This window comes from Meles meles, chromosome 3, assembly GCF_922984935.1.
Source record: "Meles meles chromosome 3, mMelMel3.1 paternal haplotype, whole genome shotgun sequence".
NCBI classification, from domain to species: domain Eukaryota; kingdom Metazoa; phylum Chordata; class Mammalia; order Carnivora; family Mustelidae; genus Meles; species Meles meles.
In genome coordinates, this window is record NC_060068.1 from 57,542,203 (window position 1) to 57,557,203 (window position 15,001).

At 34.4% G+C, this 15,001-nt stretch overlaps 1 protein-coding gene across 11 annotated transcripts in view; it reads right to left on the reverse strand.

Annotated features, from left to right (window-relative positions):
- PPIP5K2 (diphosphoinositol pentakisphosphate kinase 2) overlaps positions 1-14,975 on the reverse strand; it is a 78,294-nt gene extending 63,319 nt beyond the window's left edge. For 5 of the 11 annotated variants that reach the window (XM_045999057.1, XM_045999056.1, XM_045999055.1 and 2 more), the window contains exons 1-5: positions 14,778-14,974; positions 9,909-10,270; positions 4,624-4,819; positions 1,806-1,896; positions 479-564 (exon numbers count right to left, since the gene is read on the reverse strand). In XM_045999057.1, the coding sequence (XP_045855013.1) occupies positions 479-564; positions 1,806-1,896; positions 4,624-4,819; positions 9,909-10,022 (487 nt within the window). In that variant the 5' untranslated portion in view covers positions 10,023-10,270; positions 14,778-14,974. Of the gene's footprint in view, positions 1-478; positions 565-1,805; positions 1,897-4,623; positions 4,820-7,319; positions 7,347-9,908; positions 10,271-14,777 lie in introns of those variants that run through there. The other 6 variants (XM_045999054.1, XM_045999049.1, XM_045999050.1 and 3 more) reach the window with 3 other exon arrangements.
- Between the last annotated feature and the right edge of the window lie 26 nt (positions 14,976-15,001).

The following is a 15,001-nucleotide window of genomic DNA, read 5'->3' on the forward strand; positions in this document are numbered from 1 at the left end:
TATCTTGGCTTTTTAGAATGTTACATATAACTTACATGCTATGTTTTAGATAACCAGAAAAATGAAGCAAAGGGTGCTTTAGGATATTAATAAGTAGTAGTATTTCTGAATTCCCAGTCATCAGAAATTATGGTATCTTAGCATGAAGTTTCTAATCCTGAATTTAACAACCATAGATAAATCACCTGATTACCGATTACATGTAATCAATACAAATTTATTAAGCATGTAATTCAAAAATTCTTTATGATTCCCAGATATATGTTAAATGTAGAACAAAGAAAAGTAGGATGTATCAGTCTTAAATTATTAGTGGGCCTTTTAGCTTATAGTGGCACACTTTAACTGAACATAATGCTCATTAAACAAAAGTAAATAGAATAGTATGAGTTCTCTGAATTTCTTCTACTTTATTAGAAAGGAAATAAAAGTATGCTGAATGACAAAAGGTAGCTTGCTCAAAATCTCATATTCTTACCTTTAGGATTATTGGGGTCACGGTTCAAAATTGCATAACGAGGAAGTAAAATACCTTCAGCTTGAAGAATACTATATACTTCTCTTCTGAAGAAAAAGGAAAACATTTTTTTAAATTTTATTGCTCTATTTGAAGAGTACATTATTACTATTGTATTACTTAAAAAGGCATGGATATCAAGTCTTCTTATTTTTTAAATAAACAAATCATTTAAAAATATTAAACATTTCTAAGGAAATATTCAGCCACATTAGAACAAAAATGTATGCACAATACTTTATGTGACATATTAAAACACTAATATTTAAAAGTGGGAATAAAAATATATAAAAAGAAATGGTTAAATGCAAAGTTGTGATATGGCATGACAGCATATTATCTATTAAAAACTTTATACTCAGAGTATTTAATGACATGGGAAAACGTTCACAGTATTTTAAAAGAAAAGTGACCCCTCATTTTGTAAAATGTGAGTGGATGTATGTATTGATCTCTACATGAAAAAATATGATAGACAGTAGTAGTAGGGTTAAATGCCTTTCTTTATGCTTTGATTTTCCAAATTTCTTAAAGTAAATATACATTTACATATTTATGTATATATTTATAACATAGAAGCATGTATTAATATGTACATCTAGGGAAAATGTTTTAAAATGTTAGATATTGATAATATTACTATTTGGAAGAACAGGAAAAAAAAACAAAACCAGAAAACTACAGGGCCTTAAACTTTATAATGCATTTTCACACATGTAATCTCATACTATAATCCCAACACGAAAGAAAACTAAATGTTGGTGAAATTATATGGTAGCCATCAGAGTGAAACATCACTCAAACAAAATAAATAAATATATTTGTATTCTACAGTTTTTCTTCGAAATCCATGCTTTCAGCCTGTAAAATGAATGCTAAGATAGATCATGAGATACTTTTCAAAACAGTTGCACTATTCCATTAAAAAAAGTCTAGTTCAATGAGTACAACCCTAATTTCATCTTCAGTCACATGACAGAGAAATTGTTCAGAGTTTCAAATTAAAACTAAATTTTCAATGGTTCAGTCAGCTCTGGAAATTAAACAAACCTAGTTTAAGTCCTTGTTCCACTATTGACTGAACTACTTGTGACTCTGGGCAAATTTATTCATCTCCCTGAGTCTCAAATTTCTTCATCTATAAAATTGGGTATAAATACCTATTTCTAAGTATTATTTAGAGGATACCACAAATTAATATATATGAAAACACCTGATGTCACCTTACAGTAAACACTAAATAAATGTTATTTTTCCTTCCCTTAATTCAGCCATCTCCATCACTCACCTATCTTGTATGAGATACTGCATATTCAAGTCATTGATTACAAATGGATTCCTGAGTTTTGCATAGGCAACTGCTTTGTCCAGTGGAAATCCTAAGAACACATATTATTAACATATTCTGTACAATCTCAAGATAAGTTGACATCTCTAACTTTACCAATTTGATTCTGTATCACTTCCCATAAAAGGTTAATTTAATTATGCATATAATTGCTTTCCATACAAAGCATGGAAAAACACATAAAACTTGACATGTATTAATAATAAGTCTTATTTTTTCCTAGTTAATTTGATTGATAAGGCATAACAAGCCAGTGCTTATATAACCAAATATAGAGCACTGATATGTTAGTCAATATCTGATTATTCAAAGTCACCTAACAACAGGTTAAGATTACTTCATACACAAAAGAGAAATTTAAATATAATTAAGTGTATCACAATCATTTGGTGATTGAAAAAAAAATATAACTTCTTCTCACTTTAGTTTGATATTTATACACATAAATTGCCAATAATTCAAAGAACTCATGCACCTTTAAAAATAGCAAAAACAAAAGTTAATTTACATACAATAGATATGCTCTAAATATAAAATTTATGTGTAGAATCATACTTGCTGTTACCAAGTCACTGTTAAGGTATTAGAAATTAACTCCCTAAAATTTCTAGACTTTGATAAAACTACTAATTACATGGAAAACAAATTAAATGGCAGATATAGTAAGAGGTCCAAAAAAAATCTAAAGCATTTAATAATTATACTGCACTCTTTGTATTGACACCAAAAGTCTCCAATTTTATCCATCAATACATATTATTAAGAGATGGTGTGGCAGTATACCATAGAGTCTAATAAAATAGGGTTCAAAATCCTGGCTCCATCTTTCATTAGCTATGTGACCCTGGGTAAGTTTATTTAAATCACTAAGCCCTTGATTCTCAGCTGTAAATGGGTATTAATTATACCAGTCTTATCTAGTAGAGTTTTTGAGGAACTCGATAAAGGAGTATATATAAAACAGTATAGTCCCTGACAGAGTAGGCTCCCAATAAATATTTAATACTCCTTAAATGACAGTATTTTAGTGACTATCTTATCTATCGAAAAGCGTAAAAATCAGTAAGCATGCATAACTTTAGAAATTAACCTTGGGTACTACAGTATTCCTGTGAAGACACTGTATTTTGTACTTTTATCAGAACAGTTGGGAGGGGAAATAAGTACAAAAGCATACTGAAGTTAACAAAACTAAACAAACAACTATGGTCAGTTAAAAAAAAGACTTATTCCTAAATTCCTCTTAGTTTTTAAAATTTAATGAAAGTACTCTATAACAAGAATTACTCCCACAAGCTACAAACCTTCTCGTTTTGTAAAGACTCTTGTCATCAAGATAGTTCACTGTCTATAATTTAAAGCATCTTAACTAAATTCAGCATATAGGAACCGCTGTAACAGTTTTCTGGTTCTGTTACTGCTGTTAAAAAAAGGAACTTTTTCCTTACCAAGAAACAGCATATGGGATATGACCCTTTAGATAGCAGCTAGTTTTTACAGACAAAAACAAACAGCTTTGGTAGGAAAAACCATGTAGCAGGAAGGGAAGACCACCTTACCCTGAAGGATAAGCCAATTTTAAGATTCTCTGAAGTAAAGGACTTCAATTTATAAAGACCAGGGCCTTGGCTTATCTATAGGATATAGGAACACAAAAAATCTCAACCATGTTCCATCTCCTTCTTGCTGAAGGAGAAATTTCTTGAACTCCTAACTAAAGTAAAACTTTAACAGAGCTGGAGATTATGTGTTTTGGTAACAAAGTGATTTAATATGAATACATTTATAACTGAGCATGCATCTTTTAAATTATAGTTCTTAGAAATTCACTTAATTCACAGATTCTCAGGTTATAAATTTTCAAATATTCACTAATAATTTTGATTTGTGGGTTTTACTATGAAGGCATACTTTACCATCAAGTAATACTTAAGTTTAATTAACATTTCTGTTTGATTTATAAAAGAAACCAAGTAAATTGAAAATTCAAAAATTATGCTCTTTAGAAATAAAATATGAATATGTATATGAGGAAAGATAGATCATTTTCTGTATGGCAAAAGCATATGGCTAAAAATATCCAATAATTCGAGAATTTATTCTAAGTAACAGAGTAGCTCAAACAAAGATATGCATTAAAAGAGTTGATAACAACTATATTTCTAATAGTGAAAATTGGAGACTGTTAGGATAATAGTTAACTATGTCATTGGACAATCTCATGACAACACCCTATGATGTCGTTAAAAATTAGGTCTTTGAAAAAAAAAATTAGGTCTTTGGGGCATCTGGGTGGCTCAGCGGGTTAAAGCCTCTGCCTTCGGCTCAGGTCATGATCCCAGGGTGCGGGGATCGAGCCCCAAATCAGGCGCTCTGCTCCCCGGGGAGCCTGCTTCCTCCTCTCTCTCTCTCTCTGACTGCCTCTCTGCCTACTTGTGATCTCTGTCAGTCAAATAAATAAATAAAATCTTTAAAAAAAAGTTAGGTCTTTGAAGAATGTAATAGAGGGGAAAAAAACTTGATATAACTAACGAAAAAATTAAATACAAAATTACGTATACACAACCACAGTAAATTTGTTTAGAAAAATACACAGAGAAAAAAATGGCTGAAAAGAAATACATAAAAATGTTAAAATCACTGATCTGTGAGATGGGTGAATTTAATTTTATTTTCCTGTTTTATCTATTATCCTACAATTAATATGTATTAGGTTTATTATAAGACGATAAAGGGAGTTCCCACCCTTCTTTAATACCTTTAGAATGGAACGAAATAAGACAATCACATAAAGGCCAGTTTTCTACTGGTTCATTCAAAATAACATCTTCTTCAAATACTACTACTGTGATATATTTAAATAAGGAGATCCGTTCAAGAATTTCCTTCATTGGTTTGGATTTGGATTTCTTTGCCATGGAACATATTCCAACCACAATCTGTCTTTCTGGTGGCTAAAACAGAAAGAAAACAACAACAACAAAAAATCAAGTTGACTTAATACAAACTCCAAAGTAGAGCTATATTAAATCTTTTTCAGAAGTAGATGCAGGATGTAATCAATACAAATGATACATTAACCAAAAAAGCATTTTTAAAAATTACATTTTTGTTATAATAAATAACAAATAATAGAAAATAATACAAAAGTCTGGAAAACTTTCACTTTCAGGACATTGTTACTATTTTTGTTCTGATTTTAAAACTTAAAAAGATACTCCTTCCTTAACTATCTCTAGTACTTATTTACCTTTGCCACAACAGGAAGGGAAAAATGAGGGCCAAAACCTATCTAATCCAACTAAAAACCAATGAAAGAAAGTGGGATAAAAAATTCTCTTGCCTAAAATAAGATATTCTGACTACAAAGTTGTATTATACAGTGTTAAACTATTTTTGTAGTTTGAGCTTGAATAGGAGTTGGTCAACAACAACTTGGAAGAAAATTCTGGAGAAAGCCCAACTGCTAACAGAGGTGTCAATGTTCTTTGAAACTCTAATCTTCATCCTAAATATTCCTATTTAATGGTGTTGCTCATCTCTGACACCCTTGCTACAGCTCAAAGGCCATGGTTCATCCTAAAACTAAAAAAAAAAAACAAAACAAAAAACAGGATATAGAAATACTTTTTAAGTAACTCACAGGTTTACAAAATTACTCAAGAGTCATTCTGAGATCTTTGCATTCAAGTAATGAAGACTTTTATCAAATAAATAAAGCTGTGCCCAGTTTCTTTCTTTTTTTTTTATTTCTCTCTCTTCCATATTTTGTATGTTTCACATAATGTTGTAATCTGAGCTTGAAAGTGTTTTACTAGACTTTCTCTTATTGTAAATCTAAAAATAAAATTGGGTAACATCAGATTTAAATTATTCTTCTTCTTATGTCTAAAATTAGATTTCTTCATTCCCTCTTCTAACTCATGAAATTTAGAGATCAAACTGGTATTGAGTTTGACTGTAAATCCTAATCTCCCTGGGATCTGCTGTTTTTCCCCCTTGATCATCCACTTTTACCATTATTCAATTCTTTCCCAATTAAAAGCCTCTACATAGATTATGATGTTCCTAATGAATATTTCCCCACCAACAAAATATATTTTCAAATGATATATCCATTAAGGGGTCAATTTTTATTTTTATTTTTCTAAGGCGTCAATTTTTAAAATATATAAAGAACTCATACAACCCAATACCAAAAAAATCCAATAATGCAATTAAAAAATGGGCAGAGGACCTTAACAGACAGTTCTCCAAAGAAGATATACAGATGGGCAAAAGATTCATGAAAAGATGCTCAATATCACTAATCATCAGGAAAATGCAAATCAAACCACAATGAGATATCTATCACTTCACACCAGTAAGAATGGCTAGTATCAAAAAGACAAAAAATAGCAAGTGCTATCCTGTACTGTTGCTGGGAGTGTAAAATGGTATGGCCACTGTGGAATATAGTATGGAGGTCCCTAAAAAAACTAAACCTGTTATTAGTTATTCTATAATTAATATCAATTTAATAATTATAGTGATAGTATATAATTATTACTGGTTAAATAATTGATTAAATTAATATTAATTAATTAATATACCATATGACCCATTAATTCTACTTCTGGGTATTACCAAGAAAACCAAAACACTAATTCAAAAAGATATGCTGACTGCATCCTTATTTACAAAAGCCAAGATATGGAAGCAATCTAAGTGTCCCTTAATAAATGAATGGATAAGGAATGTGTAGTATATATATTAGCCATAAAAAAGAATAAATTCTTGTTACTCACAACAACATGGATGGACCTACAGGGTATTATGTTAAGTGAAGTAAGTCAGTCAGAACGACAAATACCCTATGATTTCACTTAACATGTGAAATCTAAAAACCAAAACAAACAAAAAAACAAAATAGACTCAAATACAGAAAACAGACTGATGACTGCCAGAGGGAAGGGGGGAGGTGTGACAGGTAAAAATGGCGAAGGGGATTAAGACGTACAGACTTTTAGTTATAAAATAGATAAAATCGTGGAGATGAAAAATATAGCAGAGGGAATATAGTCAATAACAGTAACTTTGTATGGTGGCAGATGGTAACTATATTTATTATGATGAGCATTTTGTATTGTATATAATTGCAGAATCACCATGTTGTACACATACAACTATTATGTCAATTACACTTCAGTAAAAAAAAGCATCAACCTAACATTCCCTTTTGTTTTACAATATACAAAAAGGCTACTAAGTTAATTTATTACAGATCTATTTAGTATCTATTCATTAGCTAAAATGATCTAGAAACTTCCAAGTTTAAAATGCACAAATAAACCTGCATTATTAAGACAAAATTATAGAATTTTCCTATTAGGTAGAACCTTGGAAGCATGAAAATAACTTTAAAACAGATCTTAGTTATTTTGATACATTTAATGTCTAAAAGAAAATTCATACCTTTATTTTTCTGAAATTCTTTTCTTTAATCTTAAAAATAGGAGAATCATCTGGAACAAATCATTTTATCAATCTGTAGGCCAAATGAACCAAATCAAGTTTCTCAAAAGTGTCAACTATGCACCATAAATGTGAACTCAATTTAATTAATACCAATATTCTAAGAATTACACTAAATGTAATTTAGATAGATAGATAAACAGAAACTACCTATCCTCAAAGTGCTACGAATCGAACAGATCACAGTAATAATGTAGTACTTTATGCTATGTGGAATACAAGTATATATGTCAAGGTACAGAAATAGTACTGAAGAGGCACCCAGGTGGCTCAGTTAGTTAAGCGTCTGCCTTTGGCTCAGGTCATGATCCCAGAGGGTCCTGGAAATAGAGCCCCATGTCAGGCTCAGCAAGAAGTCTGCTTCTCCCTCTCCCTCTCCCCCTCCCCCTGCTTGTGTGTACTCTCTCTGAAGCAAATAAAATCTTAAAAAAAAAAAAAAAGTACTGAGGAAGAAGTATTCAAATCTACAAGGAGAAGGGGAAGAATGTATAGGGAATAAGAGCAAGGTTTTGGAGAATGAAAAACAATTCCTAAGGTACCCCTCAGAAAAGGGCATTTCACAGAGATGAAGAAATACATACAAGAGCGAAGAGGCACAGTACCACATGGAATAATACATGAAAAACAGAAATGTGATATTGTTTAAACATTAAAGGTAGAAGGGAGGAGAGACTAGTACAGTTCTAGATATAAGGGACAAACAATATTTGTAAGAAATGGACTTGATCTGTCGGTGATGTTCACAGATGAACTCAGAAGAACTCAGGCGAAAAGGGGTAGGCTAGCAGAGGCTGAGTCAATAGTACTTTCTAGCTTAAGGCAGACAGAAAAAAAATATGTTTTATTCATTGGACTTCTGCATAACACTTTAGATGATGAAATATTTTGCTGGTACGAGAAGCCTGAAAATCATTTTTTTTCTGGGGTAAGGTGGGGGTGGAATAGGTTTTAAGTGAATGACAGTCTCATTGGCATTTCAGACGTGTTACAACACTGTGAAAATGGTTGGTGAAAATGGATGCAAAGAATCATCCAATAGCTATTTTTGTTTTTTGGGTTTTTTTTCTACTCTTACCAAGTGTAACGGGTTTTGATTTGAAAACGATATTATGAGGGTGCCTGCATGGTGCAGTTGGTTAAGAGACATACTCCTGGTTTCGGTCCAAAGTCCTGAGATCAAGCCCTGTTTCGGTCTCTGTGCTCAGCATGGAGTCTGCTTGGGACTCTCTCTCACTCTCCTTCTGTCCCTCCCCACCACCCTCTCTCTCTGTGTCTCTCAAATAAATAAATAAATAAATAATTATCTTTTCAACTGGAAATATAAGAAAAAACAAACGTAAGGTTGTATCTTAAATCAGTTTTCAGGGTAAAGCAATCTACTTCTAAAGGGAAAACATGTAAGAAAAATGTTGAGCTCTCACCATAGCACATCACCCAACCACCCCATCCCCTCATCCCTCCCACTCCCCTCCACTCCAGCAGTCCTCAGTTGCTTCCTGATATTAAGAGTCTCTTATACTTTGTCTCCCTCTCTGATTTCATCTTATTTCATTTTTCCCTCCCTTCCCCTATGATCCTCTGTCTTGCTTCTCGAATTCCTCATATCAATGAGATCATACGAAAATTGTCTTTCTCTGACTGACTTATTTTGCTTAGCATAATCCCCTGTAGTTTCATCCATGTCACTGCAAATGGCAAGATTTCATTTTTTGGGCTCTATAGTATTCCATTGTGCTATGGTGAGCACTGTGAATTGTGTAAGACTGATGAATCACAGACCTGTACCCCTGAAACAGACAATACATTATATGTTAATAAAAAATAAAATAAAATGGCAAAAAAAAAGAAAAATGTTGGGCTAATGTAACTATAGTGAAATGAACATAATAAATGTGTGTTATTCCCAAAGATTCGGTACAGTTATACATCCTGGTAGATCAGATCAAAAAGAAAACAAGACTCATGTTCCTATACACCTCCCTGGATACTTGAGGTAGCCTCTCCATCTAGTCACACAGTTACAGACTTCTGAATAGTTAATATATAAGGCTAATTTGGGTCAACCATCACTTTTATTGACAACATGACAAACTTAAAGAAGCTGGCTAAGTCCTTCTTTAGTACCTTTAAAATTATCTCCTTCAACTTATTTCTTTATCTTCATGTACTTTTTAGGTACTTCTGTATACAAGAAACCCTTTTGGTTTATGGCCCTGATTATTCTCTCCTTGCCACGTTTTCAACTGAATCCTGTGTTACGCTAGGCTTATCAGTGAACATATCATGAAAGACACTAAAGTTAGCATCATTAAACAATTTATAAGTCTGACCCCAATGGATTTCTTGCTGTACCATAGATTCAATAATGTTACTAATGAAACATAATGTGCTTTTTCAGTGCAGAAGATTTCCAACAAATTTCTATGTGCAAAAATGTCTTCACAATTTAGATACTATTAATTCACCCTGACAGTGATTAGTAAGAAACCTATATTGTACTGGTCTTCTCTCACCAAAAAAATAACTTACAGACTCATCTTCTTCCTCCTCATCTTCATCTGCATGGTGGAAGAAATGTCGGTAATTTCCTGAGTTTATTTCTGTATCTTCAGGCCCAACAAAGAATCTGGGGGCCTCACTCATTTTTATTTCATTTGATACAGATATAAAGCACTATACTAAAACTGCTTCTAAATAAACCATTCTCTCTATACTAGCTGACAGAGCTCTGTCGCAGCTTGTTTCTGCTTATACAATCACTTAAAATTGTGATGACAGTTAGTTGGCAAATGTTCTTCTGTTCTCAGATATCATTGCTTCATTGTTGATGAAGTTTAAAAGACAAAGAATGAGGTTATTGCTTCAGTGAGTTGATGCAGTAATCTTTCTACCTAAAATGCAATGAAAAAATTAATTTTGGAGACTGTACTTCAAAAATATTCATGTAAATGAAACTTGTAAAATCCTGATCAGTAACTTGATGCATACCTTCAAATGAAATAATATTTGCTTACATAAAATATAAAAAATTAAGCTCTAATCTTCAATAATCTACATTTTAGCAATTTGACAAACTGATTCAAAATAAAAGGATAGTAACAAAATAACAATAACAAAAATACACACTAAATTCTTCGAGTCCAAAAATATCTAACAAATGAGAAAATTATTCAAATTATAACAAAATTCCATTAAAAGCTAAATACCTCTGTAATGTACTTAAGAATACCTGAATAGAATGGAAAAAAAAAACAAAACAAAAACCAACAACATAAAGTGTAATGTGGGTTTAAAACCCACTGACATCTATAAATCAATTTGAAATTTGATTAAACCAATTTTTAAAAGACTAACTAGAAAGTTCAGGGAATAAAACTGTTTCACATTCTAGTCTCAAAAAAAAAATCAACAAAATAAAATTAGAATAAAAACAAGATTTCATTATGACAGCAACTCTTAAACTTTTAAGTCAGAAATTCCTTGTCTAACCTAATAAAACCTACAGATCTTCTCCTCAGAAAAACATGTACATGTGTAATAAATTCTGCAAACAATTTTCTGTGACTGACATCCAAGCTTTTCTATATTAACTGATGCCTATGAACATCAGTTTAAGAACTCTCATATAACAGTGATATCTCAAAACATCCTTACCAAAGTTGTTTGTATTACTGTTCCTTGGTCATATTAAAACTAATAACCTACCAAGATGAAACCACATATCAAATAATTCATTTGGTTACTGGTAATATAGTAAATTATTTGATCAAATATGCTTAGAAGTTGGATTATATGTTAGAACCACAAAGCCTAACCCCAAAACTCTTTTTCCTAAAGATTCAATTCTAGTTTAATTGGTGGCTCCCTATTAAATATTAAAAACCTAGTGTACCTAGCCAGGCTTCACTTTATGCAACTTTAAATTAAAATTTCACAGTGTTATGAAATTTGAAACAGTTGGTGATTAAAAAATTAAAGTAAAATACTTGCTCATGAATACCAAATACTGCTCAACTCTGATTTTTATATTGGAAACTACCATGCTACTAGGTATCCACACTCAAAGAAGTGGTTCTCAAACTTCACATATCAGAATGGGCTTGTTAAAACTCTAAACTAAAAAAAGTCTCAAAGTAGGACCCAATACTCTAAAAATTCCAACATGATGCTCATGCTGTTGGCCTGGAAATCACACATTGGGACCCATTGCTCTAGACTTTGACAAAATTGGGTTAGATAGCTTTTGTTGATAACTGTCCTTAACTTAGTTAAGTTGTTAACTTAGTTAAGTTGTCCTTAGTTCTGTGTCCTTAACTAAGTTACTGAAACTCCAGCCACCATCTGTAAAACGGGATAAATCTTATTAATGATTATGCAAATTAAGTGAAAATGAAGATACAATGGCAATTAGCACAAGGTAAGCATTTAGTAAATGTTAGCTATTTATTTATCTTGCTGGCTCTTATAATTAAGACCTAGATTCCTGACCTATCTTAACTGGCTCAGAACAAATACAAACAATTCAGTTTAGAAGGTACCTATTTAGCACTCACGTAATGAAGCCACAGAAACTCCTTTTTGCTGCTACAGTTGACACTGGAGACTTCATGACATGTTGTCCAGTCTTACCACACTGCTTGAGACTATCACGAACACTACTGCCTGGAAAAAACACTCCTCTCCCTCACAGATCTACCACGGTCAAAGCTGCTTAATTCTTAAAATGATATCACTGATCAAGCATCAGTCCTATCTAGTATTCATAAACCCACCATTCTTGAAAAGCCTGATTTTTCTGAAACCCTAAAAGCAGTTTCCAATGCAAGCACTGTTGTAAATGGTAGCTCCAGTTCCAAGGCGCTATTACTGCAGCTACATAATAGGTTATTAAATAGGCTTCTGCACGCTTGGCAAATAGCCAAGCATCATTTAGAAGTGTATACAAGAAAGCCCATGCCAAGTTTCACAAAACCCTCACGTTGATTTTTTTTTTCCTTCCTCAAACATTCATACACTATCTTTTTGCTGAGCCTGTCTCTCCTACTTATAATTCACTATTGCCCTTGAAAGTTCCAATTCCTCCTTTAATAAACAACTGCAAAGTCTTCAACAAATGCTTTTCTGACAACTGTCATGCTTCTGCCAACCCCTAAATACACATCAGCACCTTTCCCATCCTCCATGATCCACAGCATTTGAGATGTACGTCTCCAATTACCTGTTTCCATTAGAGTTAAGGTTTTCCCTCCGCAAATTTTTATTGTGAAAGATTCAAAATATTCAGAAAAGTTGAGAGAACGGTTCACTACACACATACATTCATATACTTACTGCTAGACTCCAACAATTGCTAACATTTCACCATATTTACTTTCTATTTATATACACATATACTTGCTCTATCATTTGAAAGTTATAGACATCAATTTACTTCATTTCTTTCTATATAATTCAGTTTGCATCTCCTAAAAATAAGGACATCCTCCTATATAACCAATTATCATTTCCACTTAGGAAAACTAATAGTTCCTTAATACTATGTATATGTAGCTGTACTGGTGCTTTTAGAGAACAAGGACCTTATCTGTATATTCCTAGTACTTAAGTGGCGTAGAGCACGTATGTGGGTGATCAGTAAAGGTCCCACCAACTGTCAAGTGTAATTAACCTCACCACAACCACCACAAAAGTCTTAAAACCTAAAACAGCAAGATCTGACCATGGAACTCTGAAGGTTCTGCACATTAGCTTAGTCGTCTGCTTTCAAAAAACCCATGCTGCAGTTAGTCTTTTGGTTTCTGAACTATTTATTTCTGCCTCACAATATGGAAGCTGCATGAGGACAAAGATCATTTCATCAGACACATAAATAGGCATATTGAATTCTTTTTTTTTTAATGAATACTTTCAACCACTGAAAATATTAGTGAAGAAACTAGAAGCAAAGAAGCATAATGGTAAGACAACAGTAGTATAGGGGTGCCTGAGTGGCTCAGTGGGTTGCAGCCTCTGCCTTGGGCTTGGGACGTGGTCCCAGGGTCCTGGGATCCAGCCCCGCTTCGGGCTCTCTGCTCCGCGGGGAGCATGCTTCCTCCTTTCTCCGTGCCTGCTTCTTTGCCTACTTGTGATCTCTGTCTGTCAGATAAGTAAATAAAATCTTAAAAAAAAAAAAAGTAGTATAATTAAGAATACAGATTTTGTAATCTAATAAATGTGGTTACTAAAACACATTTAATAATGGGTTTAAATGTTTACTAGTAACAAAAGCGTTTTTAGTTAGGACAAGTTAAGTGGCCTAAGTCCCAGAACCTATCTCAGTTAAGTGAAAATAATACTCTAATATAACTCATGGAACTGTTGAGAGAAGTATATGAGAAAATAAGTAAAGCACTTGGCACAATTAAGAATTCAGTTACTGGGGCGCCTGGGGGGCTCGCTGGGTTAAAGCCTGGGCCTTCCGCTCAGGTCATGATCCCAGAGTCCTGGGATCCAGCCCCATATGGTGCTCTCTGCTCAGCAGGGAGCCGGCTTCCTCCTCTCTCTCTCTGCATACTTGTAATCTCTGTCAAATAACTAAATAAAATCTTAAAAAAAAAAAAAAAAGAAAAAGAATTCAGTTACTGGCAACCGCCTGAAATAAAAACTGTATTTTTCACTGAAGCACTTTTAATAGCAAAGCAAAGCCCTATCCCAGGCTAGGGCAAAGATGCTGGGAACCAAAGCCAGCCACGCTTCCTCCTACTTCCCCATCTAAGCCCTCCAGCATACTGAAGCAAAACAAGTATCACCCACAGGAATCCAAAGGTCGCCAACTCCCCAGAAGTCATCCAGAACCTAGTCCAGGCGATCCTGTGGTCCCCACCCTCGGTCCTTCTCCCTCGAAGCGCGCGAGGTGCAGCACACTCGACCTGCAGTCTCCGTTTTTACTCTGGAAAAGCTGCAACGCAAGGGCCTCTCTGTTCTTCTGAAGTGGGGGGGTGCCGGCGGCGAGGAGAAGAGGGGTAAAGACTAAGGAAGGAAAATAAACGTAGCCATCGCGACCCACATCAGTCCCCAGACTCGAGGCTGCCTACTTTGGAGGAGCGAGCCCACAGCCTGGAGTACCAGCCGGACGCTCGGCAATTTCCTTCGGTTTCATCTGAAATGTCGGGTCTCTCAAGCCCAAAAAATACAGAAGGGAGGCAACGGAGGAGGAGAAGAAAGTAGGACACGAAAAGACCCTCAGGGTTGGAGTGTCACGCCTCCACGCCCACGCCGCCTTTCGCTCTGGCACACGCCCCTAGGAAAAGCGCGTGTCTAAGCTCCGCAAAGCGCAGAAGACAAAGCAACTAACTGCCCAGCAGCGGCCTCGGGTGACCGAGCTCGGCACCTCGGTTCTCCTCGGATCTGAGTCCTCACCTGCTACTGCTGCAGCAGCCACGCAAGCTGCAGAAGATAGCCGCGCCCTTCCCTTTCGGCTTCCCCTTTAATCCCAGAGACAGAAGGGAAGTAGTCCGCAAGACTCCAGCTGTTAGCTTGGACGCAGGTCTCCTCTCCACAGTAGCAGCTGAAGGGCCACACAGAGGTACTGCAAAGCACTACACCACCTCCCTTATCTCGGTCACGCCTCTCCCCGCCCGCCT